The following is a 26,672-nucleotide window of genomic DNA, read 5'->3' as shown; positions in this document are numbered from 1 at the left end:
AATATACACAACTACAAACACAGGTTAATGTTCTTCTCATATGTCAATAATATTTGAGAAACATTAGAAACACCATACAAAATGACAATAGAAGTCAAAAACTAAATTTTACTAGACTTTACTTCTTTGTTGTTGTTGCACCATCAGGTCAACAGGGGGCGATAGGACCATTTTGACTCCTGGACTCCACCTCCTGTGGCGACAAATTCGTTGAATAATATGATTGGTTAAAATGTGTTCTACGTCATCATTGTTGTCCAATGGGATTCGAGAACCGACGCTTCGTTTATATTTGGTTGGTGAGACGAACACCGACTTAACGTAATGAGAGATTAGTTTCACAATACGTTTGTTGTTGCCCAAGTCCGGAAATTTAGTCGTATATCTAAATACATTCCCAAAACTTTAGCATGTTTTAATCGTTCCCTTATGCGCGGGTGAGTCTGTCTAGCTTAATTTTTTCACTGTGTTGGCTTGTAACACATTCCGACTAGCTACAAGTCGGTTAGCTGAGTTAGCTATGTTAGCTTAGCCGAAAAGCTTAGCTGTAGTGTATGCACTTTTCAACACTGCTGCTGGCTGCGAAAAGTATGTAGTAGGCACGTAGTTCCCTTCTTTACGTATTCATATATGATAGAAATAAATGCAAAAACATAGTTCTGTAGTTTTTATTTTTCTGACTTTTGTATGTCAACATATATAGCGCTATAGACTAACGGTTGTTAACCTTGTTAGCATTTGCTAGCCGTAGCAGTGTTGTGGGTTGACTGGTTGGCATGTCTGTGCTCTCATGACAGATAACGAGATTATTGGAGTCTGTGTTGTTTTACTTTACAGTTAGGCCTCCCATCCCCATCATCCTGAAACAACGCAGCAGACATGGTAGAGCCAACAACACACAAGTTTACATCCCTTGAAGAGGAGCTGAGCTTCTGGAAGGAGCAGGCAGAGGCACATCAGCTAAGGTAACACGAACAGACAGTAAACACTACTCAGAGAAGATTTAATTGCTAACTTAAATGATAATCATGCATTATAGATATACACATATTAGACAACACGATGAATGAGTCATATTTGGTGGTTAACATTGTGTTGTCATCAGGGCTGATGTGGCTCAGGAGGAGCTGCAGGAGTTTCAGCAGATGAGTCGAGACTATGAAGCAGAACTGGAAACAGAGCTGAAGCAGTGCGAGGGTCGAAACAAAGAGCTGCGTTTAGACAACAACCGACTCCGCATTGAACTGGAAAACATAAAGGTAGAGCACCTTGATTATAAATAGGCCTCTGTCCCTTCAGAGCTGCACAACCTCTGGTGCCCTAGTTAGTGTCAAGTGAATGGAGACACACCCACACCACAGACAGCCTTTAGCTAACCCAAATTCAGTATATCATCACCACTGCCACTAGGAAAATTGCTGCCTAGCTATAAGGCAGCTGACTGCTATTTTTGTTCGGCAGTCCATGGGGAAGAGAAAATTAATGGAGGAAGTGAATGCAGGATTGTGATAAAACCCCCTGATTGCTCAAAGATGGTTGGAAAAAAGGAAGAGAAAGAACATTAAAAGCGATTTGTTGTCTCAGCTGATGTCCAAAAAATACACAGAACCTCATGTTGTAATATGTTGGCAGCTGCGTTGATGAATCAGCCACGACACTGGAAAGTTGGCATTGTCATTGACAATTAATTTTATGTCTCTGTGCTGTTTTCAGGAGAAATTTGATACTCAGCATTCCGATACTTTTAGGCACATCTCAGCCATGGAGGAAGAACTTGCACAAACCAAAGCAGTGAGAGATCACCTGCAGAAATACATCAGGGAGCTAGAGCAGTCCAATGATGACCTGGAGAGGACCAAAAGGTCAGTGCCCAACTAACTGGCTAGGTTGTTATTATACACACAGAGTCAGACTCAGACTGTAGCACACAGGAACGATATGCACAATTAATCAAGTATGAACATTTATTTGCTCATCCTCTGTGCTGGTGCCAGGGCTACCATCATGTCACTGGAGGACTTTGAGCAGCGGATGAACCATGTCATTGAGAGGAATGCCTTTCTTGAGAGCGAGTTGGATGAGAAAGAGAACCTGCTTGAGTCTGTTCAGAGGCTGAAGGATGAAGCCAGAGGTATACACACACAAACACACACTGCAGCTTCTCAAGTTCACAAGAACTGCTGATTTCTCTACAAACGGACACTTCAGCGAATTTTGATAGCTGATCAGTTCTCCAAATTCTTTGTGTATTTATGTCCTGTCTCCTCTTCCAGTTTAGCCTGTATCTGATCTAATGTGTTGCTGTATTCTATTATACATTTTCCCTCATCAGAAGGATATTAAAGGTCCAGTGTGCAGGATTTAGTGGAATATATTGACAGGAATAATATTCATAACTATGTTTTCATTGTGATCACCGGAAACTAAGAATTGTTGTGTTATCATTACTTTACAATGAGCAGTTTACATCTACATGTGGAATGTGTTCTTTTCCAGGGAGTCCGCCAATTTTTCACAATGCTGTTCCCATTTGTGTTTTTGCATTGGCCACTGTAGTTGTACTACACGCTTGGCACACGGGAGAAGTTTCAGTTCTGCAACCTCTCTGCTAGATGCTACAAATTAGACCTTTTAAGGGCTATTCCTGTGTTTTTTCATGTTTGAGCTTTTGAAATACTTAACAAATGATTGAGCATGTTGAAGTTGTGGCAGAGAGACTCAGGGACGGGAGCTGACTCATATTTTTTGCCTTTGTTTTTCTTTCATCTTCCACAAGGAAAACACAAGTCCACAGGCTGACAATGCTAGGGTAAAGCAAACGAAGGCAAATGTATACTGTGTCATTGGCAATTTTGTATTTGACATATTTTTTAACTTAATTTGTGTTTCAAGCATTTGAGGATAATCAGATTCACACTAGCATGAAAATTGTTGGTTTACCTTTCTTTTGATGTGTTTTGGATTAAAAACTAAGACTGCGGACTAAAGATTTTCTGCAAGTGCAGACTGTGCATGTCAGCAGTCAGCTGGCTGTTGGCTTGGAGTGTGCATAACTCAAGTATATATTTAAAAGGAGATTTGATCCTTGCCTGTGCTTGGTCTTGTTGGCTTGATGTTACATGACACTTGGATTATTGTTTGGTGGAAATGCAGTTTTTTTTAGTTTTTGCAGTTTTTTAGTTCAGATTATATGTTTCTTAAAAGTATGCACATAATTACCAGACGACTGACGAGACTTCAAGGATTAAGGTAGTGCCAAGTCTCTGTAATTTAATAATAATTATTAACAATATGGTAGGCTTAGGTGGTATTTATTTTTTCAAACCTTCCTGAAATTTCACCGGGGTATATGGTATGAGAAGGTATCTGTGTGCAGCGCTACCTACACCTCTAGTGTTGTCAAAATAAACCGTAAATTGACAGAGTCAGATGTGAAAATGTGCTGTTTTTCGCTGTGGTCTCATGTTGCTGGCTGGCTGTTTACAGTCCTGTAACATTATCTTCACCCTAGCAGTCACCATGTTTCCCAGCGCAGCTGCCTATTCCACCAGTAGAGACTGACCTCTCTGGTTGAACGTGATTTGGCTACATACAATACATTCTCAACACAGTGTCTCAGAATGAGATAAAATATAAAAGGAGCGTTGATATTTTTGATGGTACTGAAAAATATATCGTCACTATTTCTAAATACCCTGGTACACAGTAATAGCGCGATACTGCCCAAGCTTACTCTATGGAACACAATGGAAAGTGATATTTCCATTATTATATATTTCCATGCAATCTTTGTCAGTTACAAAACATTGGCTCACTGTTTGTCCTGTTTGTGTCAGACCTTCGCCACGAGTTGGCTGTACGTCAGAAGGAAAGACGACCATCCAGCAGCCTGGGCAAAGACACAGATCGGGCGGATCTGCCGTGCCCCTCAGCTGGTAACCCGTCCATCCCCATCGCACCCTCCAAACCTCTCAGCTCATTTGCCACACCCCCTGCCTCCAGTATTCGACGAGGTAAATTGAAAAACTTTGACTGCAGTGATAACCACAGTGATAGTGATCATACCACCTTTGTATAAACATATTATGTGTTCACCTGCTCATATCTGTTTTGTTTTAGGTGACGGTCTAACAGGGACTCCCCTCACGACGTCTGCTAGAATATCTGCACTCAACATTGTAGGGGAGCTTCTGAGAAAAGTTGGAGTAAGAGATTTTAAATTATACCATTGCAGCACACAGTGAATACATGTTTTACAAAATCACTACAAGGACTGACTGTTTTTAACATCCCACCAGAATCTGGAGTCAAAGTTGGCGTCCTGTCGAGACTTTGTGTACGACACCTCTGTCAGCAGACCAGCACTCCCGGCTGGCCCTGGTAGTCCTACTGGTTTAGAGGGAGGCCCTGAGGTGCAAGCTAGCAGCATGAGCCCCCCTCCTCAGTACGACAGGTGAGGAAAACAGCAGCAGCTCAATCTCAAGGTCAACGGCCGGAAAAGTCTTGTTCTTGTGGTTCTATCAATTATTACATAGAGGCCAGTTTTTCTGGTTAAGGAGTATCTTGCTTGTCCTCTAACATATGCTGCACTATTGATGTCATAATGTAAACTAACATTTTGCAGTATTGTATTAATTTACGTCTGTAAAGCCAAAAAATATTGGGAATAAAAAGTGTTTTCTTAGTTTTATCTGAGGTTTTTGAGTTTACCACGTTTTGTCTTACAGTTTAGTGAAGCGGTTAGAGTTTGGACCAGCTCCCCCGAGAGGCGTCTCCCAGGGTCCCCAGTCTCCACAGGGAGGGGTCAAGATTCTGCTATGAGAGAGAAAAGGTCGAACCACCTCCCTCCTTCAGTAACCTGACCCCCTCCACCCGTCCCCTCTCCATCCTTAATAAAGCACAGCAATGGGACTTTGAACTGAACTGTCTTCCTTGTCGCCATGTGCCCTGCTGAACTATTTTGAACAAGAAAGCCACTCTCCTCGCTCCGTGCCCCACATTATCAGCGCATGGACTTCTGCCTTAGGCTAGTATAACAGCATATCTATCATAGCAAGCAGCACTACAGCTTGTGTAACATCAAGGAGCGGGGGTTCTTCTGCTCATACTATATCTTCTAATGTATCTTTGACACTGTGGTGAGTAGCATCGAAAAGATCCATCTGTGTCTACTGATTTGCTTTCTGTGGTGGATCAAGCACGACAGGGCTGTCGGTACATTACTGCTCCCAGAGGATGCATTTAGGCTGGTTGCTGTTCTTGTTCGTTGATCATGAAATGGGGACCCGAATAAGGACCAGAGGTATCAAAAACAGCCACTGGGTGTGACCCTGATAGAGGGACCAAGAACCTGGAGTATCATTTATACAAAGGTTCTGTCATACAAATATTGTTTATGACCAAATCCAAACTAAAGCTGTGATAAATGAAAAAGTGGGTATATTTACATGCACACTAATATTCCACTAATATTCCAAATGTGACAACATTCTGATTTAGGCATTTTTTTTTTCCCTGAAGGAAGCATTTTCTGATTAAGACGTGGGATATGATGGTATTATTTGGGTTTTAGGAACATTCTGGAATGTGCATCTGAACTGTGGTTTTTACCGCAGTTTGCGTCACACGGCCTCTTGCCTGTTTTCAGTCGGCATTGTGTGTTGTTTTGTATGCATTGTACACAAACCAACTCTCCAACAGTTTGCAAGGCTGGAGTAGAGATGTATGCCCTAAAGGAAGGCTAGCATTTCTGGTCGTAAGGAGAGACACACCTACTTTTAAACTTTATGGAAATTTTGGATATCAGCATGTTTTTCTGATATGTGCAAATATCACAGCGCTGACCCTTTTAAGAAGGTCGTTCAAGTTATGATAGAGAGGCTGTGTTCGCACGGTCAAACAAGTCAGCCACTGGTGGAAAACTTTGAAAAAAATCCTGGCACGAGTGACAGCTGCATATTTTGATGTCATAAACGACATGTTAAGGCAAGTTAATCTGAGTATGCATGGCTGCCAGTAACATTAGTGGAATATTAATTGTAGGAATATTGTCTTTTTTTGGAGTAGGGGGAAAAGAATGGAATATTTTGTGCATGTAAATGTAGTCACTGCTCAGACATAAAAGTTATAGGTTAGCGTTTTTTCTCTTTAAGGCTGATATACAAAAAACATGGTTAAACTTAATTCATTTCAATAACAAAGTCAGTTTTTGTGTTTTTTTTTTTTCTTTAAGCTATGGGCTCAAGTAATGTAGCACTGAACAACACTGGTATGAATTAACTTCTGTTGTGGAGGAGCTAGATATTGGCAGGTGAAAGGATGAGTAGGTATAGCTGAGGCTGGAGCAGCTGCGTGACACGCCCACCAGTTACATGACTCGCCCGCCATACTCGCATGTTAGTCCGCGGTCAACCCCTTCAATCCTTGGTTGTGAAGCAGAAGCCCTGAAGAAAATGCTAAGTTACTGTTTAGCAGGTTATGAAGTGTTTGTTTAAAAGAGAGACAGTTATGGTAAGGGTAAGGGTTACGTCTCATTACTTACAGGGTGACTCACGTCTTCATGTGTAATGAATTCTAAAGTGGATTATTGCTGTGTTTGGCCTACTCTATTTACTACAAAGTGGTGTTGTAGCAGGGCTCAAATAAGTGTTGCGTTGGTGGGTTTGTTTTGTACTGGTGTTGGGCGTGGTTTGCAGGGGTGTGTCATGCAGGCTCCGAAGGGAATGAGGCTGCAGCTATATGTCTGAAACAGATGGTTAAAATCACTTCTCCAAGCTGAGCTCTTAATATTTGTTTTCTAGGAGAGACTTAATGTTGTCCACAGCTGCAAAAACTTATAGTTGAAAATGGATCAGTTGCTGCCAGGAAACTAGTGATAGCATTTTAGCCATCGCTGCCTTCATCAATGTTATTACCTCTTCAGTTTGTAAGCCTTGCTTTGCTGTCACCGCTCAGATAGATGAAGTGGGTCGTCTATTCCTCATGCTGCAGGTGTCTAGGAATGAAATATGGTCACTTCCCTTCAGGCTAGTTTAATCTCACAAAGTATCAGTTTGACCCAGGTTCATAATTTCACCTCCTTCCTGCCATTGCACAGGCTTGTTTAGCCGGCTCATTATTTTCTAGTATGCAAGGCTTATGAATGTGAAGTATAAGAACAGGTTTTTCTGCAGATTTATGATCTAGTGTCACCAATAACTTTTGTACTGATTTAAGTTGACTGTAGAAGTTAGAGCGGCACATGTTCACTACTGAATGTATGGTAATAATTCTCTAATAGGTGTGAGACCTCCTGTCTGCCCTCAGGAGCTATGTGGTGGGCGAATGAGGAAAGATATTAAGCAATAATAGATTTGAACAGGTCAAAGATAAGCACAGTTCATAGTATATTTGTGTAGGTATATATAGAGCCTATATTGAGTGTCCTTTTCCTGCCTTTTAGTAAGAGATATTGTGAATGGAGAAGTAAGAGTGGTTAACAGATTTAATGTGACATTTGTGCTTTTCCCTTAAATGTTTCTGGTTATTCTGTCACTACTGCCATCCAGCAGCTCATTAATACTAATTTGGATTTTTTGAAGTGGGGCTGTGTGAGGTACCTATCCATAGTCAGTGTATTACTTACAGTAGATGTCAGTCGGCCCTCAGTCTGGAGAAGTGTCAGGAGTACCGACAAGGAAGCTAAGCAGTGCACTACTATGGAGGGGTCAGCAGCAAAACATATTTTAGCTACCTAAAATAATCAATATCACTTCAAGTGTCATTATATTGAGAGTATTTTCAGTTCTTTACCGTAGCGTCAGAGAGTGATTTGCAACAGGCAACTGAAGCTGTTGTGTCGCTCTCTTCAAAGCCAGACTCCTTTTTGAAAAACAGTGCTTTAACATCGCTGTACACAGGAGCTTCTGGTCCGCTGCTGCCTCCATCAATTAGTTTGTGTTATTACGTGTAACTGTTTTTCATGTTTTGTGGCATGTTTTAAGGTAAATAAGTTTACCTAATTTGGTTGTGATTGGCCAGTGAGCCTGCACACTCTTATGCACACTTCAAATGACAGAAAGGGCCTCTAAAAAGATAGACCTTATGAACAAATTCAAATTCCAACAAATGCAGGACATGCGGTTTATTTTTGACTGCCATTCCTGCAAGATTTGTGTTGATCCAATCCCAATGCAGTCCTCTAACCGACACTGACAGATTTGTGTAGTGGCTAAAATATAGTTTGCTGCTGCCTCTTATCTGCAGCAGTAAATTGCCTAGCTTCAGTATTGTTACTCCGACTGACATCTACTAATGCAATACACTGACTATGGATAAGCATCTCGCACAACCCCACTTCAAAAAAATCCAAACTATCCCTTTAGGCAAATACTACAGTACATATCTAATATCACATCATCACTGTATACTGCAGTGTAGCCTGTGTGTAGAGTTGTGGTTAATACATGTGAGAACTGGATAACCTGCTCCTCTTTGCTGTTTAACCTCCCTTAAACTAACATGAGCTAACTGTAATTGTAATCCACGACCACTGTGTACTGGGTGTTCGTATACAGCACCTCTGCAACTGCTTCTGTATTTGGACTTAAAACTGTATGTGCCTGAGGTACTATACCCAACTCTGATCCTGTTGATTTGTTTTTCTATTGAACTGATGAGATGGGAATAATGTCATGATGATCTTTGACGTTACTGACCAAGATGGAAACATTAAAAGGAAAAAAAAATGTTTTTTTTAAAGGTCTTTATTTCTTGTGCAGGTGGTTCAACAGTAATACGATACAATTTGTGTCATGTAAACATCAGTTGGTTACATATAACATGATCAAATGAGGATGAGTTGGTTTAGGGTGATCTTTTTAAACATGTACAGTAAATCAGGACAAAAAGGGGAAGAAATACAAAATTAAGATGTCCAATACTTAAGTCTGGGTCTTGATGTTATAGTTAACCCTAAACCTTATTGAGTAAAAGCAATCTAAACATATCTGGGCACAAGAAAGGTGCAAATAATAAAAAAAAAAAAGGTGGCTTTAGAAAATGTCTAACAGCTAAATATTTGTTGGGGTACAATCAGCAGCACTGACGGGTGCAGACTGAGCATAGAAATCTCTATCCAGTCTGTTAAACCACGTCAGTGCTGCTCTGAAACACTAACAGCAGTCACAGGCAACAGGACAACAGTCGCTGATAATAGTTACAGATCCACAGATTTACATGTCTCTGCTTTAAAGTGACTTATTGTGGAGACCCGAGGCTTTGCTGGCAGGTTAGCGTGGTAATTAGAGGCACCTATGTTTGTGTACGAAACCTTGCATCAGAAGGAATCAGTCATTCAGTGCAGTACAAAACAGTGTTGTTAAAAAATAAAAAAAGGAACAGCACATCACACAACAGCAGAGCCACCAGAACAACCCCCCTTGCTGATATCAAGTCCTCCTGATTATTGAGTGTTAAGAAAAGGTGCTCTGAAACAAGACGACAGATCAGTACACTATTGGAAGTTGGAGAAAATATATAATTTGAAGTGATATGGAAGAACTAGATAGCATAACAGGCACTGAAGTTATTCTCTGTTAAAGTGGCAGACCTTGCCCTGGTAGTTAACTCTGATTATTGGACATCCCTTAATCCGCAGACTTGGTTCCATTGAAGTCGCCTTGGGAGTCGGCCTCCTCCTCTGAGGCATCCTCCACCACCCTTCGGCCTCCGCCCATACGCCGAGGTGCGCTGCCGAAGGAGGGCTCGTTTCCGCGCCTAAAACACCACAAAGACAGACGCGAGACAGAGATACAAACACAGAAACAAATCCCGGCAGTGAGAGGAGTGGTTATAGGACAGCAGATGGTTTAAGGATTATATGAAAACCACTCGGGTGTTGATGGAATACAGAATGTACAGGTTGTGCTTTGGTTACAGGTTAAGCACGCTGGTTATCTTTGTAACTCATATGACTCCTGGCTCAGGAGAATGAGTTTGGTTTATGGCAATTAAACCAAGCACTGAGAAAAATATGGCCACCAGTTGGAGATTGGTGTAATGGGAAGCTCTCCTAAAATTTTTAGTTTTTCCTAAGGTAGCTGATGAGCCATATTTCTCTCAGTAAGGCTAAATGAAAGGAATGACAGCATTAAGAGTGTGCACTGGGGAATGAAAAGTTATGGTAGTTGATAAGGAAATGGTGACGGGGTAACTTTTAGGCGCAGAGGTACCTGCTGTGTTACTCCTTGGGTTCAGGGTTGCCTCTGGAATAGAGATGGACACCATTGTTTTGTTTGTGCTCCTCACTGAGCAAACTTCTCTACTAAATCCTACACAAGTTTTAATGCTTTAAATGCATGTTTAAAACCCCCCCCTGAAGATGACTGTAGTGACAATGTGCTCTTTAGCACTCAAATGTAGGCGAGGAACGGGAAACAGGTAAAACTCAAGCTGGTAACCTATAAAACTTTTTGTCGTATTTGCTAAAACTCACGATCTATACATTATTACAGAGGACAGATAATCTGTGAATTAAATCATCTGCATTCTCTGCTTCCTTATAGCTTAAAAAAGCATTAACGCATGTGAACAAAACAACAATTAGAGCCAAAGACTTGTTTGTGTCAGTCATATCAATCACTTCTCGGAAACTGTGGTCAAACTAGTCAGCGCTGATTGAATATGAATCAAGACTCTGTTGCTGTATTGCCTATTTCTCACCTCAAATGTTATAAGAAACAAACTCTAGTGTACTGTTTAGCTGTAATATGAGAATGTTTGTGACCCAGCTGCAATGTTGAAAACAGGTGAGTTGAAAATAAAACACCGCCCACCAGCTGGAGCAAACTTTCTCATTTTACAGCTTAACAACACACAGGAGGAAACAAATGGGCTCCGCCTAGCCGAGAAGACAAACTGACAGACTCTTTGTCACTTCGTCCTACCTGAGTTTGCTCTTCAGAGAGTTGACCTCGCGGCTCATGGCATCGTTGGCCTCGGTGGCTTCATCCAGCTCCCGCTGCAGCTTCCTGCGGGCAGCTGTAGCACGCTGAGACTCCTCCTCCGACTCCTCTAGCTGCCGCTTTAGCTGCTTCATGCGGGTATTCGACTTCTCCGCCTGGTGAGTGAACAAGGGAAATGTGCACATTTAGTATGCTATTGATAGGCCATCCCAACTAACCATTCCTGACTCATAATACCCATCTACTCACAAAAATGTGCAGCCTTGTGTTTGAGCATGGGTGCATTAAGTGATCGTACCTGATCTTTGTACTGCTCGCTCTGTTTCCTTTCGTCTTCCACCTGCATCATCAGGTCCTTCAGCTTCTTGTCCTTCTGGCGTATGCTCTTGGCAGATGCCTGCTTCTCTCTGAGAGAGGACAAAGAGTTTAGAGAGGAGCACGAGTATCGCTGATGTAAATGTAGAAATCTTGCCCAGGTGAAAAACAGACACCAAAGCTAATATTGGAACTGGAAAGAACAACTTGTTTAAAGCTGGGGTAAGCAGTTTAATTTTAGTGTCATTGGGCAAAACTCCCATGATAAACTTTGAGCATATTGGACATATCTCTGCTTTTAGGCTTTAGAAAATCTATCTCATGACGGGAGACTTTGGCCGATCACAGGTCATTTCCGAGAGAGGGTGTTCCTACTGGGGGCTCTGCAAATGAGTATGCATGTTGCTTTGGTAAAAGCTTAATTCAATGGTGGAGGGAAAGTTTCTATTCTAGCATTGCCAACAGCTGCCTACACTGCAAAGTAACCCAGAAAAAGAAGACAGACCTATCAAAGAGAGTCTAACAAAAAAAGAAATAAAACACCTGCCAGTATAGGCGATACATTTAGAGATGGAAAGAAAATGTTACCAATAGTTTAAGTAGTTAAGTAGGCAAACTTTCTGTTGCTGCTGTTACGTAAGTTAGACCTGATGCTGCCACTGGCCACCTGCCCGCTGTCACACCTGGCAGTGAGGGGGTTTGCACTGGCCGAATTCAAGCTGATACAGCCACCGATTTAAGGTCCATCTCCCAAGCTGCTGCCTGCTCTCCTCCAGGAGAAGCAGTCCAAAGAGGCAGGGAGCGAGGCAAAGGGACTGTGGGGTGGTTAGGTAGCTAACTGTAATCTTACGGTATTTGTGGTCAGATAAACAAAGAGAGAGCAGGACAAGGAGGGGCTGAGGGATTGAGCTCTGTCCAACTGTACAATAAAATAGGAGTAAATAAATCACTGTAATGGAAAACACTCGGTTACAGTATGAAGCATATGGCCATGGTTTTCTGGTGGGAGAGACTTAGGGAAGAGGGAAGAGCTGCAGGAGGAGGGTGTATTTTATTTGTTTTGCATTTCCAGATAACTGCTTGCCCCAGCTTTAAAGTGAACCATGAAGTTTAATAATGAATTCTTTGATTCTCTGAAAAGTTTTAGACGGATATGTCCCCTTGGCTATGGCCTAATGTCATCGGTGTAATGACAGAAATCATATGAAAAACAGTTTTGTCAGACATCTTTGACTTTGACCCCGACCTGTTCTCCTGCTCCAGCTGCTCCTCCAGCTGTGCCACTTTAGCCTCCAAGGCCGTGATGGAGGACTTGAACTTGGATTTGACCTGGTTCTCCATCTCCTGGAGCTTGGCCTTGAGCTCCTTGTTCTGGCGCTCCATCTGCTGCCGAGCGCTCTCGTTCTTCTGGGAGGTGGTGCGCTCTGTCTGCAGCTCATTGTTGAGCTGATCCACCTGCGGGGGGAATGCACACAAAGAGAGAGAGATGAGGCCTCTGTGATGTTGAGCCCTTTTATGACTCAAGTAGCTGCTACTGTCCGGTCACCTGCTGCGTGCTCTTCCTCAGCCTGTCGTTGAGGATCTCCATGTTGCTCTGCTCCTCCTCCAGCTCCTCCTCTAGCTGGGAGATCTTTGCTTCCAGGCGACGTTTCTCATCCGCCAGGGCAGACCTATGCACAAGGAGCACAGCAGAAAACAAATGTCACCATCATTTCGCCTCTGCAATCATTTCACGGACAAAGCAACAGAGAAATTAAATCTCCACCCACTTTCCAGAGGAGTTGCTGGCCAGCTCATCAGACAGCTCGTCTCTCTCAGCCTCTGCCTGTTTCCGTGCCCTCTCAGCTGCAGCCAGGTCCTAGAAACATATTAGACACGATTCCTTTATTTCAAGCCTCTGCTCTTGAATAATTTACAGTCTTGTTGTTAGAAATCTAATGTGTTACCTCCTGTAGCTGCATGAGCTCAGCCTCCAGACCCTTGGCCTTCTTCTCACTCTCCTTTGCGGTAGTCAACACCTCCTCTCTGGCAGCGCGGGCGTCTTCCAGCTCCCTCTGGTAGTCCTTCATCTGGGCCTGGTGGGAGGAAGAGAAACAAAAAAGGAGACAGCAATAAAGGAGAGCGTCACAATGTTATTTATTTACCAGGTATTTTTACAATACTAGCCAGAGCTTTGTCCGGATTGCTGATGCAGTGCAAAGTCAAAAGTCATACAGTAAGTATCAGGCACCACTGGAAAATATGGAAACATCAATGATGCCAGAATTTCCAAGCTCTGACATTTCATGGTTGCAGAAGTTGCACCCCCTGGAGCAGTTCATCCCTTCACTCTCACCTGGAGCTTGCGGAGCTGTTTGATGGCCTCATCTCGTCCCTTACTGGCCGTCTCGATCTGTCCCTCCAGATCTTTCATGTCCGTCTCCAGCTTCTTCTTGGCTGCTGCCGCCAGGGCCCTCTGCTTACGTTCATCCTCCAACTCTGTCTCCAGCTCACGGACCTGCAGTCAGCATGCATCGTTGCTTAGATTACACACTCTAATGGTGGATCAGATCACGTACTTTCATTTGGAGGACAAGATGTTTTACGACTCTTTACCTGCTTGACAAGCTGTCTCTTCTTCTCCTCTCCCATCTCATCTCTTCCCTGGAGGTCCCTCTCGAACTGGGCCTTGAGGGCTTGCATGTTGACCTCCAGGCGCAGCTTGGCGTCCTCAGCCGCCTGCAGCTCGTCCTCTAGCTCCTCCAGCTGGGTCTTCATCTCTTCCACCTGGGCCTCCAAGCCTCGCTTGGACTTCTCCAGTTCGTGGACCTGCCATCATTACACAGCCAAGTTTTATTTTAGTTATATTCAAATAGCATAAAGAAATGAGACCAGTCAAACTATGGACGTTGAACCTAAGCATCTACTGGTCAGTTCAGTTACAATGGTCTCATGTGTGACAGTTTTTAACAAAGCAATGTTCCACCACTTACATTTTTTCCCACGTCGTCCTTGGAGCTGATCAAGTCTTCCATCTCCATCTTCAAGGCCTTGTTGGCTCTCTCCAGCTCCTCTCTTGAGTCCTGGGCCTCTTCCAGAGCTCTCGCCAGGGACAGAGCCTTGGTCTCCTTCTCTCTGGCCTCAGCTTCAGCACGGTCTCTCTCATCTGCATATTTACTGGAGATACTCTTCTCCTCAGCCAACATCTGAAGACCAGGAAGGACAGAAAACCATGGGTAACGTTTTAGGGTGTAATGTAACTAGGACTTCCACGGGTTACTTTTGAGGTAAAAGTCATTTTAAGGTTGTAACGTATAATTAATTAGTCAGCAGTTAAGTGTTAGTAAGTAGTCTGTAGTGAAACATTTCATAATTGAGTATTATTCCAGCCATTTTACTCAACAGACCTGGTCAAACTTCTTCTGCTTCTTCTCCAGGTTGGACACATTCTGCCTCTGGTTGTCCAGGTCCATCAGCGTGTCCTCGAGCTCCTGCTGCAGACGGTTCTTGGTCTTTTCCAACTTGTCGTACGCAGAGGCCTTCTCCTCAAACTGGGTATTCGCCGCCTCCAGGTCTCTCTGCAGACGTTTCTTACCTTCTTCCAGCAGCTCGATGTTTCCCGTCATCTCATCAAGCTTCTTCTTTGCGTCTGACAACTGTGGACGGAAGAAGACTTTGTTAAAACGCTAATTATGAAGACAATAAATCTGTTTTGGTTTGGGGTTTGTTTATCCATCAATGTCGAACTTCTTAAGATTCTCCTGTAAGGCAACAGCTTTGGCATGTTTATGTTGTCAAGTTTTAAATGGTTCATAGATACAGTTGGTGTCTGGTCATAGTTAGGGGGCATGGTGAGGGCGGAGTCAGTGACGGGGATAAGAGTCCTTTTCCTCTAGCCTGTAAATGCTGGGAAGGCGTTTCTAAACTCACATAAGAGACACATTTACATTCACTATAGATGTGATTAATTCAACTTACCATTATATCAGTACCCCATAGCCATTAACACTATGATGTAATAGACTTACATGTTTTAGTGAACTCCATGCATGCTTTAAAACAGTATAGCAGCACTAATTATACTCAACGCCATTAGTCTGTCATGTTTTGATGATGTGTTATAATGTTATCATGCAGGGATTTGCACCCTCAAGAACAACAGGTCCTTGGAGGCTCACAACATTTTTACCAGTGGATAAACAATCTAACACTGTTTGGATAAAGCTGTAGACCCTTATTTGTTTAACCAGAAACAGCCCCAGAATCACCATTGCCAAACACACCCGGCTCTATTTAAGTAAACAGTAATTTTAGTGTGTATAGAGGCAGCATATTTTCACATCTAAATGGGGTTTAATTCATCTAAACCAGTCAGGGATTGTCAAAACACTGAAAAGACAAACCAAGATGGTTTCTGTGAGATCTATTCTGTTCCATTTGATTTTAAATACGCATGTTTTATGATGATAATATCGCTGTTTATTTAAATCGAGTCTGATGGGTCTGAGGATGATGATTTTGGGGCTGTTTCTGGTTAAACAAAAAGGAGTTTATCTGACGTACACAAAGCCACTCTTGAGCTCTTCAGCATGGTAGCAATGCTTTGTTTTCCCCTTCAGTGTAAAAGGTTGTGACATTTTGCAGGTGTTCCCATAAATACAGACCTAATCTACAGTAAAATGTCACTGAAATCTCCCTCTCTCTGATGTCTTCTTTCTCATGATACTTATGATCACAGATGAACCTGTACATTAGTGACTGTTAGTTTGAACTCTGACCTGGACGTTGAGTGTGGAGACGTGTCGCTCCACGTTCCTCTTGGCCTCCATCTCCTCTTCAAGCTGCTCCTGCAGGCTGTTCTTGTCGTCTTCAGCTTGCCGCAGCTTTGTGGACAACTGCAATTTCTGACGTGTCTCCTCAGCCAGCAGTTCCTGTAGGTCACAGGTCAATGCTTTAATTCTGACATACTGACATATTAAATTGTCACAGTAAGGCAACATATAGACTGTACTGGGATTATAACATACTCATACTCAGCTCTAAAGATTCAGCAAAAAGTTACCTGTGAGTCTTGGAGCTGGGACGTGAGGCTGCTAACATCTTTGCTCAGTTTGATGTTCTTGTGTTCTGCTTCATTCAATAGGTTTGTCACACCCTCCAGTTCCACCTGTGTGAAGACAACGATGGGGTTTCTGGAACTTTAATTTTCAGCACATCAGTGTGGTGGCTTTTAAAAAATGCACACGTTTTATGTGCAGTACTGAAGTAACAACTGAAAGGTATTTACAGTGATCTTTGAGCAGCGCTCTCCCAGCTCGGCCTTCTGCTTCTCGCTGTCGTTGAAGCGTGACTGCAGATCTGTCACCTGACCTTCCAACTTCTTCCTCTTGTGCTCCCCGTCTTGTTTGGCCTGGACGAGTGAGCGCACCTCCATGGTCAGCTCTGACGTCTCCTTCTCCAGAGCTTGTTTAGCCTTCTCCAGGTTTGACTTCACCTTTCACACGAGAGAAAATATAAGATCAGTGTCCCGTGTATCGCCTTTCAGAAACAGTACCAATTTAAATAAACAAGCTAAAAGACACCTGGGCACAGTTCGAAAAAATGTTATCTGTATCAGAAGGATCCAGATTTGGAAATCCCATGTTTCGCTGTTCAGGATCGGCTAATCCATTTTATTTTTGGACCGGTTTTTCAAAGCAACATTGGATTGGACAAACTTTTAAGATGACAAAATCCAGACAACCAGTACTCTAAATGGGACCACACATCACAATACAGGCTTCTAGCAGTTGAACAGTTTTTAAGTTTTATGTTTTGTTCCTGTAATTCAGCCAGAATCCATCCTGCTGGGATCAGGATAATCCCTATTTTTTTCCGGGTCAAAGGTGTCCCAATTCTACTAAAATGTTTTGAACAACACTGAAGTTTTGATCCAGATCCAAATCAAAACTGGACTATGTGATCTAATCCGAGTCCCTTTTTTCTTTGAAACAACTCATTTTCAAGCTCTGATTCAATCCAATGCCCAAGTCCCAGTCAGACTACGTCTGAGCAACTTAGCTCCGAGTGTTTAAAACAGTGTACAAAATGACGCAGGCCTACTCGTTTGGACTGCTCCAGCTGCTCTGTGAGCTCCTCCACAGCCTGGGTGTGTTTCTGTCTCATCTCGTGTATCTGGGCCTCGTGCGTCCGGTTCTCGTCATCGATGGCTTTTTTCAGCAGGTTCACCTCCTGCTCACGTTTTGCCCTGCAGAACAGATGGATGGATCACGCATTAACCTTGTGGTTTGTTCCAGCCGATCATATAAAAATATAAATGTTATCTAAAATAAATTGTACCTTATCTATACATTATTAATATCTAAGACCTTTATTTTTGGATGTGTCAGCATTGTATGACTGACCTTAGTTCCTGTTGTGTAGCAGTGCTGTCCAACGTGTCCTCCAGCTCAGACTTGAGGGCCTCCAGCTCCTCCCCGAGGTCCCGTTTGATCTTCTCTGCCTTGTTCCTGGCCGCCCGCTCTGAGTCGAGGTCTTCCTGCAGGTCGGAGATGTGTCCCTCCAGCTCTCTGATCTTCTTCAGAGCGTTGTTCTTCTGAGCTGTCTCATCCTCTAACCTGAGGAGGAAGAGGAGTGAATCGAGGGGAATTATCAAGAAGTTAAATGTTGATGTGTTACACAGGAGGTGCTCAGATACTGGATTCAGGTGTTGAAGATCAAATCTGTAAACGGGTACCATGTTTGTCATTTCTAAGGTTTTTACCTGGCCAAGGCGTTCTGTAACTCCTCCTCCTTCTTTGCGAGCTGGGCTTTGAGGTCAGCGATCTGTGCCTGCAGGTCGGCTATCTGCTCCTGCATGTCGTTTGACTCGGCTTCCAACTTACGCTTGGCCTTATCCAGCTCCTGCCGACCCTTCTCTTCCTTCTTCAAACGTACTATAAGCATAGCAGAGAGATTACAATGAGCATCGATAATGTTTTGGGGGGTTTGAGGGTATTAATGTATGTTAACTTATAAGAGATAATTACCCTCTAGTTCAGAAATCATGGACTCGTGTTTATTTTTGAGTTTGGTGAGGTTCTTTGATTTCTCCTCTTCCTCTGCCAGGTTGGAACTGAAGTCTGCGATCCTCTCCTCCATCAGCTTCCTCTCCTACAATTCACCAAGTAGAAAATCTATTTGCTGAAATCTACTTTCAGTTAGTCTCTTACTAAGTGACTGACCGACCTTGGTGTCTCTGATGAATGCTGTTTGTCCACACTTACCTTTAGCAGCTTGTTGTTTTGATCCTCCATCACCAAGATGTCATCCTCCAACTTTTTGATCTTCCCCTCACAGGTAACCTTCTCCAGCTGCAGCTTTTGACGGGCGTCTTCCTCCTCCTCCAAATGTTCTTCCAATTCCTACGGGAAGAAAACATCAGCTTCAGTTTCTGCTGCCATTTCCTCACATTATCAGAGCAGACATAGCTGAGCATGAAGTCACAGAAACGAGAAACTGATTTTCAGACCTGCATCTGCTGTTGCATCTTCTTCTTATCTACTAACAGCGCCTGAGCACGTTCTTCCTCCTCATCCAGTCTCGCCTCCATCTCATGGAGGATCTCCTCCAACTCCTGCTTCTTAGCCGCCAGACGAACCCTCATCTCCTCAGCCTCGGCGTACAGCTCTGTCTCAGCTTGAAGCTGCTCCTGCAGTGTGTTTCTCTCCTCCAAAACCTGAGGCAGACAGATCAGATAATATTGGGCTCAGTCTTTAATTGACTCCTAAAACAGGATCTTACTCTTATTAAGTTGGTTTCAGCCATGAATTAAATGAAACACTGAAAAGGGACATGAAATTGGTGCTCTGACACAGGTTTGAATGGCTGTGACATCCACTTACCGATGTGTGTTTCAATGTAATCTCCTTGAGCTCTGATTCAAACTTTGCAGCAACTTCTTTGGCTCTGTGCAGCTCCTCCTCCTTCAGACTCATCTCCTCCTCCTGTCGGGTCACTTGCAGCAGAGGCTTGACCTGCAGTTCAGGAGGATGGATATTGTCACATTTTTAAAATGGGGTAAAGTCGACGTAACACATTAATTCTACCACTACACTGAAACATTAAAAAAGCCTCATATACAGAGTTGTACTGTGATTATGTTGCATAATTATGCGGCATGATAAGCAGACCTTTGTGAAGAGCCTCCACCACTGCCAGTTCCTTAGTTTGAGGTAGGCAGCGCAGTTCCTCTGGATCACTTTCATGGCTGTGAGCTGCTGCTGCAACTTGGCAAATGCCCTTTAAAAATACAACAGCAAAGTGTTTTATTTATAGTGATATAAAACAATTAATAAAATTATGAAATCCTGCGCCCACTGTTAAATAAAAAATGCCAAAATACTGTCTAAAAGATTAGATATTATTAGATATACTGATCATGTGAACAGTGTAACACAGACAGTGCAATTTATTATAGGGTAAACTATGTGAGAGGAGACTTGTGTATTCATACTTTCTGGCCAGGAAGCCTCTAGCCCGCGCCTGGAAAGCGATGATGACCACAGTGATCTTCAGATCTCTCTCCTCCTCCAGCTGGGCCAGCACTCCTGTGCGGAAGAAGATCTTACTCTGTCCGATCCTGTACAGGTTGGGGTCCAAGTCCAGGTGCTTGATCTACACAGACAAGAGACCAGAGAGAAAAAGGAGGGCTCACACAAACCTCTGAATGAATATCAATTTCAGTGGACGAGATTTTTGAACTAATGTGTGTTTACCATGAGGCAGCAGGCTTGTTTGCCGTCCATGAAACCTTTGGGGATAGCGTTAGCAGCCAGGATCTCATAACTATGGGACAGGAAAGAGACAGAGAGATGCTCAGTATGGTGAGAAAGGTTTACAGAAAGATTTTCAACTTCAGTAGCACTTCATAAATGAGTGTCTCAGATCCTACGCACCGCTGGCGGAACTCCTGGAAGACGATTCTGTTGGGAAATCCTTGTCGGCAGATTCTGATTCCCTCCAACACACCGTTACACCTCAGCTGCTCCAGGACCAAGCCTGCATCCAGCTTCCCAGCCTGAGGAGAACAAGGTTTAGCCTCATTACAATGGGAGTAAAAAAGTTTTTTTTTTAAGGAGCAAGTACTTTTCATATTTCTTTATTTACACTGCACTTAAACTCTTCATTCGAGTGTATTTTAAGTCGATAATCTGCTTTTTTCTTAACCGAATTTGCCCATTTATACCTTTGTTACTACTAATCTGCTCTAAATGTGGGGTTGAGTGTATGGTGGGAGAGCACACAAGGAGCACCTCCACTGCAGCTGCCTGGAGGAAAAAGAAACAACACCTGTCTTGATGATGAAAGAGTGAAACCCAAAACAAGAGGCAGCTTCCAGCGACAATCCCTGGCCACATCTGGCCAAATTTTTTGTACCAAAATAAGGACATGATAAGGACAAGTTACATGTTGAAGTGCTCGCTGTGCCTCCCGAAAAACATTGAGATCTCCACTTTTAAAACTCCTCCTCTGACCTCTGCAAGCATATTGAAGTTACTTGCACATACTGTAGATGAAAATGTAGTCAGCTAGCTAACATTAGCTATGTTAGTTTTTCATGTGTTACATTAATATCTGAGGTTATGATGAGGAAGAGAGGGGACAAGGGCCCTGGCCTGCACAGACTAAAAATATTAAAATGTACCTTTATTTGTACTTTGAGTGATTTATTAAGCAGGTACTTTTTTTTAAACTTTACTTGAGTAGATTTCTTAAAAGGTAATTTCATGGGAGTAATTACTTGAGTACAGATTTTCAGTAGTCTACCCACCACTGTTGATCAAACAATACTGAATGGTTACTGCATTATGGTGACATTTGTCTTTATGTTATAAATGTTTTATATAAGAAATGCAAATATAAGTTTGATTGTGCCATAAGGGAGCAGTTTCCTTAAGAGCATACATCCATTTCACGAACACCTGAACACACTGTTTATACATTCACACGCACTGAATTCAGGGACTTGGTTAATTTTCAAACAGTACAAATTATGTACACAGCAAAAAATAATCTACTTTTGGGAAATATTCAAAGATTATTTTATGACAGGGAGGGGGATATAATTAAAGAAAATTAAAATAAAATAAAAAATTAATTATTATGAAATAAGTTAGATGAGGAGTTAAAGATGTAAAGACAGTATTTTTCAGAGGTATGCAGATGAAGACGGGCGATGCTGATGGGTTGGTGTATTTATTTATCTGGGCTTGGTTGAGATGGGGTTTGTATATTTAATATCTAAGACTGCTGTTTATTTATCTGTATTAATGGTTGTAAATAAGTTTGGTATAGTTGTTGACAATTTCCTTTTTAAATAAGATATGAAAACTGAGAAGTAGGTAGGATTATATAAGTGTACACTTCCTGCTCCTTTTCAAGCATGTCTGTTGATGTTTTGTTTGTTTTGCCTTTATTTTTTGTTTTACTCGAAATAAAGTCATTCATTCATTCATTCATTCATTCATTCATTTATGACAGGGAGCCAGAAAGTCTACAGATCATTGGTCTAACACAGAGGCCAACACAGTCAGACAAGTTATTTTACCACCTAACACACTGACTGTTTCCTCGCTGTGTAAAAGAGACTGCATGCTTTGCCTTAAGTTACTCGTGTTAATGACATTGCACTTTTCTTTACCCTCTTCTCGTGGTTGGGGATGATACATCTGACAAAGTTGGGCTGGGTGTTGTGCAGCGTGGTCATAAGTTTGGCCAGAGACTCCTTGTAGAGCTGTCCCACTGTGCGGAACATTCCCTTCTTGGTCTTTGAGGCGCTTGGCATGGAGCTGTCTGTCATCTTAGCTATTGTGTCCAGACCCACCACTCTGTCCGCTGAAACAGACAACGCATCACTGTGTTAGTTTGTAATAACAATGCGTTCACTCAGGTGTGGCAGGTCTGATGAGTTTGGTTCATACTGTAATGCAGCAGTAAGCCATGTTTGGCTAAACACAGCAAAGCCAGTCATCTCACCATCTTTCCAGAGGTCTTGCACAAACTGGCTGGAGGAGTTGTTGAGCAGCGCTGTGACGTTGTCATTTAGAGGGTCCATGTTCTTTGTCAACCAGGCTGTGGCGTTATAATCCACCTGCAAACAAAACAAAATGTTAACTGAGCTTCATGTTACCTGAACTCAACATGAGAGTATGAGGAATGTGTGTCCTCTACAGGAGACACCTTATGATGCTTTCATCATGTGATACACGCCCCCTCATACTCACCTTGCCTGCATAATGAAGAATAGAAAACTCTGTCTTGTCTTTGAGCTGTTTAGGTTTGGCGAATTTCACATGGTTCCCTTGTGTGCTCAAGAGTTTCTCTACGAAGGAGACATCTGTGGCTTTGGGGAACCAGCACTCTTCATCCAGCAGAGCCAGGATGCCTGGAGGGTTGTTCTGCAGAGAATACACAGCAATTACTGAATCTGACCTAAATTCAATTACAACACATCAAAACGTACTTGGCGTATGATGTATGATGTGAATATTTAAATGCTTTTACTGTCCACTCACTGGCCTCTCGATGAGCTCAATGCAGGGCTGCAGGTCGAGACCGAAGTCGATGAAGTTCCACTCGATGCCCTCCCTCTGGTACTCCTCTTGCTCCAGGATGAACATGGTGTGGTTGAAGAGCTGCTGCAGCTTCTCATTGGTGTAGTTGATACACAGCTGCTCAAAGGAGTTGTCCTGCAACAACCAAAGTACCAAAGTGAGAAAACATATCATCCAGGAAACTGTTTGTGTATCTCTTGCATTGACCGTAGGTGTGAATCTGTTTCTGACTCATCAGGGATCAACATGTCCGCACCTCAAAGATCTCAAAGCCAGCGATGTCGAGGATTCCCAGGAAGGAGGCTCCCTGCCGTTTGGTCTTGTCCAGGGCCTTGTTAACTCGGTTCAGGATCCAGCGGAACAGTCGCTCAAACACAGCTTTAGCCAGGGCTTCAACAGCAAAGTCAGCCTAATAAATACACATAAACAGAAAATACTGAGAGTTGGATAGTGTTCATTAAAATTGTTCTTCTGGTTTCAATCAGTGCAATATAGTGCTGTCACTAAACTGGAATTTCTAACTTTGATACAATACCTAAAAATTTAGATATAGCCATCTTTATGTGGAGCGACTTACATAGGAGGTGTCTTTGCTTCATTCATACAACTACAGGGGAAATACAGACTGGGGAACAACAGCTACTTTCGCTATCTACAAGTTAGAGATTATATGCGGAAATACTTAAAAGGTTTTGAGAATGAAACACAATGAAAAATAGATAACTGTCTGAAACTGTCACCAAATGAAAGTAAGTTGATTTCCCACATTTATAACACTCTCTTATCAAAAATTACAAGCAGAAGTGGAAAGGGGAATTTGGTGACTTATGGGAAAAGAGCCTTGTGAATATACGTACTTGTTCAAATAATGCAAAACACTGTCTCATCTAATTTAAAATTATACACAGGCTTCACTACTCAAAAGAGAAACCACAATATATACGCAGAAGTGTCGCCTACATGTGATAAATGCTGATCTTCTGTGGCAACACTTCTACATAGCTTTGCTTTAGGTCCAAAGGTCCGATCTTTTTGGATTGATACCTGCAGCGTTATGTCTGAGATCAAGCCAGAGCCTCTGCTCCTGATTGTTGGAATATCTGAGACCGTCAGAAAGCTAAACGCGACACAGCAGCGTTTTCTCTCTTATTGCCTCGTATCGGCAAAGTGAACACAACTATCCCTACCTCAAAGATGTGGCTAGAGGATTTAATCAATACGCTCCATTTGGAAAGGATAAGATGTGCCTTGAAAGACAGGCTTCAACAATTCAATAAAACCTGTAAACCCCTCTTATCTAGCACAACAGTTCAAATCATAGCACACAGTGTACAACAAGTGAGATGACTAAAAAGAGGTGGGACTCTGTGGGTGGAGGGAGGTGTGAGGAGTGGAGAAGTGGTGTGATGATGGGGATAATGGTCAGCTTGTTCTCTTTTTTTATTATTTTATGTTGATGTAATTGCACTTTATTTTTTTAACTACCTTAATCAGTTTCAGCCTATTACAACATTCAGTGTATTTTTAATCTCAGGATATCATGCACAATTGTAATGTTCAGAAAAATGAGCCTTAAATGTAGTAGATGTGGACTATATGTGGAATCCATCTGCTCAATAAAAGATATTTAAAAAAATGTATATTCACACAGGGAGAAATTGAATTTGAGGGCATGAAATTTAAAGTATTAATTAAAAGATAAATTTGACATGGCTGTAGCATGACACCGACAACTTTTCTTTTCTTGGTTAGCAGTTGTGCACATTAAGATCAAGAGAGAGCAAGAAAGCGCAGTTGGTACCAGTGTGTCAACACTGCAGAAAATGTGTATCGAAACCTTTTTAAAATATTCTGAAACAATCATGCACTCCCTGCAGTACCTGCTCTTTGGTCTGCGCCTTCTGCACCACCTCTCTGCCCACTTTGATTCGAGGGGTGAGGATGGCACGGGTGAAGTCTGTCACATTGATGCCCTGCAGGTGGCACACCTTCTGCGCCGCTAGAGAGAGAACAAACATGTAGCTGCACTTAACACCAGAATGCTTTTTATAAAATTTGAACACATGCTGCTGTAGGTAAAAATAAGTTGAAGTGAAATTCAGATGGTTAAAATCACAAGGTTAAAAGTTTCTAATATTAAGAAGCTGTGGTGTCTAACCGGTGTTGTCTGGCATAGTGGCCTGCTCCTGGTTCCTCTCTTTCTTGAACTCGATGTTTCCCAGCTGCATGACTGTGGAGCACACCTTCAGGATATCTGAAACACAGGGACACAACAGTTAGCATCAAAGAGATATGGCAGTGACACCTCCAAGCTGCCTGTCTTTCTCTCGCCACGCAGATCAGACTTATGGCTGATACCAATTCTCTCCTCCTCGGTGATGCCCATGATCTGCATGGCCTCCATGGTCTCTTCATACATCTCATCGTCCTGCTGACCGGGGATCTGAACATGACCCGAACTCAGGAAGCGATAATTACTGAAGGGCTCCAGAAGAAGCTCCTCTGAAAATATAGCAAACACAAAGTGAAACAGTTTGTGAATGACTGATCAAGTTTCTGTGACAGTGATGATGTACAACAGTTAAAGACAAGCAGCATGTTTAAACTCACCACGCAGTTTGTCCTTGGCACCAGCGATCATGTAGTAGAAGATGTGAAAAGCTCTTTCTGTCTTTGCCTGTCTGATACAGCGAGACTTCTCCAGCAGGTCTGAGAGTTTCAGATGTTAAAGAATATGTTTGCACACTGAGGAGGATTCATCAAACAAACCTATTATCAGCCCCCATATGAAGACCTGTGTTTAATGACTTTTTACATCTAACCTGCGTCCCTTTCTGTGACTTCTGGATTATGGTGATCTGTTGTACATGAATGCATCTGCACATTGTTAGCACATGTTAGATACTGCACATCATAGTGCACTGAGATTTGTTACAAATTGTAAAGCCCTCACTCATCACTGAACGCTTTATTCCAGGGCTGCTTGGCCATCTTTGACCTTTTGTAAGCTCAGTCACTGGTATTTGTTCATTTATAAAGCCATACTGGGTAAACAGCCTCCATACATTTGCATTTTGGCTGAACAGAGATCTGATTGTAGCTACTGTCTGAGATCTCAAGAGTTGGTTTGTTTGTTCCTGGTGCACGGACTGAAACAATGTGAATTGGTCTCTCTGCCTGATTTTAAAGCTCTCATAAATATAAGGATGAATGAGTCAGTTGGGTCTTGTTATTGTGCATAGATGTTCTCATATTTCTACATGTAACTATGTATCTTTTATGTTTTTTATTATGTGGTTGTCTGGCTGTAACTTTTTGTGTGCTGCTGTCTTGACAAGGTCTCCCTTGTAAAAGAAATTGTTGATCTCAGTGGGACTTACCTGGTTAAATATGGGTTAGATAAAATAAAAAAATAAAATAAAAAAGAAAGCTATGAAAAGAATAATAATTTCCAGGTGTCCAGTGAAATTGGCAGCACAATGTTTTGAGTGTGGTTCATAATACAGCTTTGAATTACATACGTAAAAACACATTTTATAAGGGCCTTAGTAAAGTAATGTAATGTAAAAGTCAAGCAACAACACAATAAGTACAGCTGAAGAAAAAAAATCACATCTTGGATTGGAAGTGATACTGAATTGATGTGTACTTTTTTAAAGGAATGCTAAATGACCTTTGGTATATCAATTTCTCACCCCATGTTACACTGAATTTGTAAAGAACACTTTCTTGCATGCCTCCACGTTGAACAAAAAATCCAAGAACTGAGGAAATTCTTAATGAATTTAACTAAAAGTAACCTGTATTTAACAAGCAACATAGCAAAACTATATCAAAACTT

General features: G+C 42.3%; 2 protein-coding genes across 3 annotated transcripts in view; one reads left to right on the top strand and one right to left on the bottom strand.

Moving 5' to 3' along the window:
• Window positions 1-280: 280 nt before the first annotated feature.
• Window positions 281-8,038, top strand: LOC125886642 (nuclear distribution protein nudE homolog 1-like). Its single transcript, XM_049572997.1, has 9 exons — window positions 281-437; window positions 838-965; window positions 1,106-1,259; window positions 1,714-1,862; window positions 1,995-2,131; window positions 3,837-4,013; window positions 4,120-4,205; window positions 4,299-4,453; window positions 4,728-8,038. The coding sequence occupies exons 2-9, from the start codon at window positions 880-882 to the stop codon at window positions 4,819-4,821; spliced, it is 1,038 nt and encodes a 345-aa protein (XP_049428954.1). The 5' UTR covers window positions 281-437; window positions 838-879; the 3' UTR covers window positions 4,822-8,038.
• Window positions 8,039-9,014: 976 nt separating this feature from the next.
• The window catches only part of myh11a (myosin, heavy chain 11a, smooth muscle), a 43,787-nt gene continuing 26,129 nt past the window's right edge, over window positions 9,015-26,672 (bottom strand). For both annotated transcript variants that reach the window (XM_049572995.1, XM_049572994.1), the window contains 34 exons: window positions 25,442-25,540; window positions 25,190-25,333; window positions 24,990-25,085; window positions 24,712-24,830; window positions 23,088-23,240; window positions 22,793-22,966; window positions 22,502-22,675; window positions 22,254-22,368; window positions 21,919-22,112; window positions 20,174-20,295; window positions 19,994-20,063; window positions 19,732-19,892; window positions 19,409-19,517; window positions 19,121-19,252; window positions 18,748-18,954; window positions 18,503-18,640; window positions 18,266-18,389; window positions 18,001-18,172; window positions 17,642-17,854; window positions 17,340-17,484; window positions 16,525-16,731; window positions 16,300-16,404; window positions 16,016-16,168; window positions 14,645-14,893; window positions 14,231-14,443; window positions 13,854-14,066; window positions 13,594-13,755; window positions 13,205-13,333; window positions 13,028-13,116; window positions 12,805-12,928; window positions 12,505-12,713; window positions 11,242-11,350; window positions 10,926-11,098; window positions 9,015-9,756 (listed from right to left, as the gene is read on the bottom strand). In XM_049572995.1, coding sequence (XP_049428952.1) covers window positions 9,627-9,756; window positions 10,926-11,098; window positions 11,242-11,350; window positions 12,505-12,713; window positions 12,805-12,928; window positions 13,028-13,116; window positions 13,205-13,333; window positions 13,594-13,755; window positions 13,854-14,066; window positions 14,231-14,443; window positions 14,645-14,893; window positions 16,016-16,168; window positions 16,300-16,404; window positions 16,525-16,731; window positions 17,340-17,484; window positions 17,642-17,854; window positions 18,001-18,172; window positions 18,266-18,389; window positions 18,503-18,640; window positions 18,748-18,954; window positions 19,121-19,252; window positions 19,409-19,517; window positions 19,732-19,892; window positions 19,994-20,063; window positions 20,174-20,295; window positions 21,919-22,112; window positions 22,254-22,368; window positions 22,502-22,675; window positions 22,793-22,966; window positions 23,088-23,240; window positions 24,712-24,830; window positions 24,990-25,085; window positions 25,190-25,333; window positions 25,442-25,540 — 5,126 coding nt within the window. In that variant the 3' untranslated portion in view covers window positions 9,015-9,626. The remainder of the gene's footprint in view (window positions 9,757-10,925; window positions 11,099-11,241; window positions 11,351-12,504; window positions 12,714-12,804; window positions 12,929-13,027; window positions 13,117-13,204; window positions 13,334-13,593; window positions 13,756-13,853; window positions 14,067-14,230; window positions 14,444-14,644; window positions 14,894-16,015; window positions 16,169-16,299; window positions 16,405-16,524; window positions 16,732-17,339; window positions 17,485-17,641; window positions 17,855-18,000; window positions 18,173-18,265; window positions 18,390-18,502; window positions 18,641-18,747; window positions 18,955-19,120; window positions 19,253-19,408; window positions 19,518-19,731; window positions 19,893-19,993; window positions 20,064-20,173; window positions 20,296-21,918; window positions 22,113-22,253; window positions 22,369-22,501; window positions 22,676-22,792; window positions 22,967-23,087; window positions 23,241-24,711; window positions 24,831-24,989; window positions 25,086-25,189; window positions 25,334-25,441; window positions 25,541-26,672) is intronic.

This window comes from Epinephelus fuscoguttatus, linkage group LG3, assembly GCF_011397635.1.
Source record: "Epinephelus fuscoguttatus linkage group LG3, E.fuscoguttatus.final_Chr_v1".
Lineage (NCBI taxonomy): Eukaryota > Metazoa > Chordata > Actinopteri > Perciformes > Serranidae > Epinephelus > Epinephelus fuscoguttatus.
The sequence above is the reverse complement of the archived record's forward strand: the minus strand, read 5'-3'. Positions and strand labels throughout refer to the sequence as shown.

Coding starts and splice junctions, on each gene's coding strand:
- LOC125886642 (XM_049572997.1), top strand. CDS start 880: ATGGTAGAGCCAACAACACACAAGTTTACATCCCTTGAAGAGGAGCTG. Junction 2,132..3,836: donor GCTGAAGGATGAAGCCAGAG/GTATACACACAC, acceptor TGTTTGTGTCAG/ACCTTCGCCACGAGTTGGCT. Junction 4,206..4,298: donor AGCTTCTGAGAAAAGTTGGA/GTAAGAGATTTT, acceptor ACATCCCACCAG/AATCTGGAGTCAAAGTTGGC.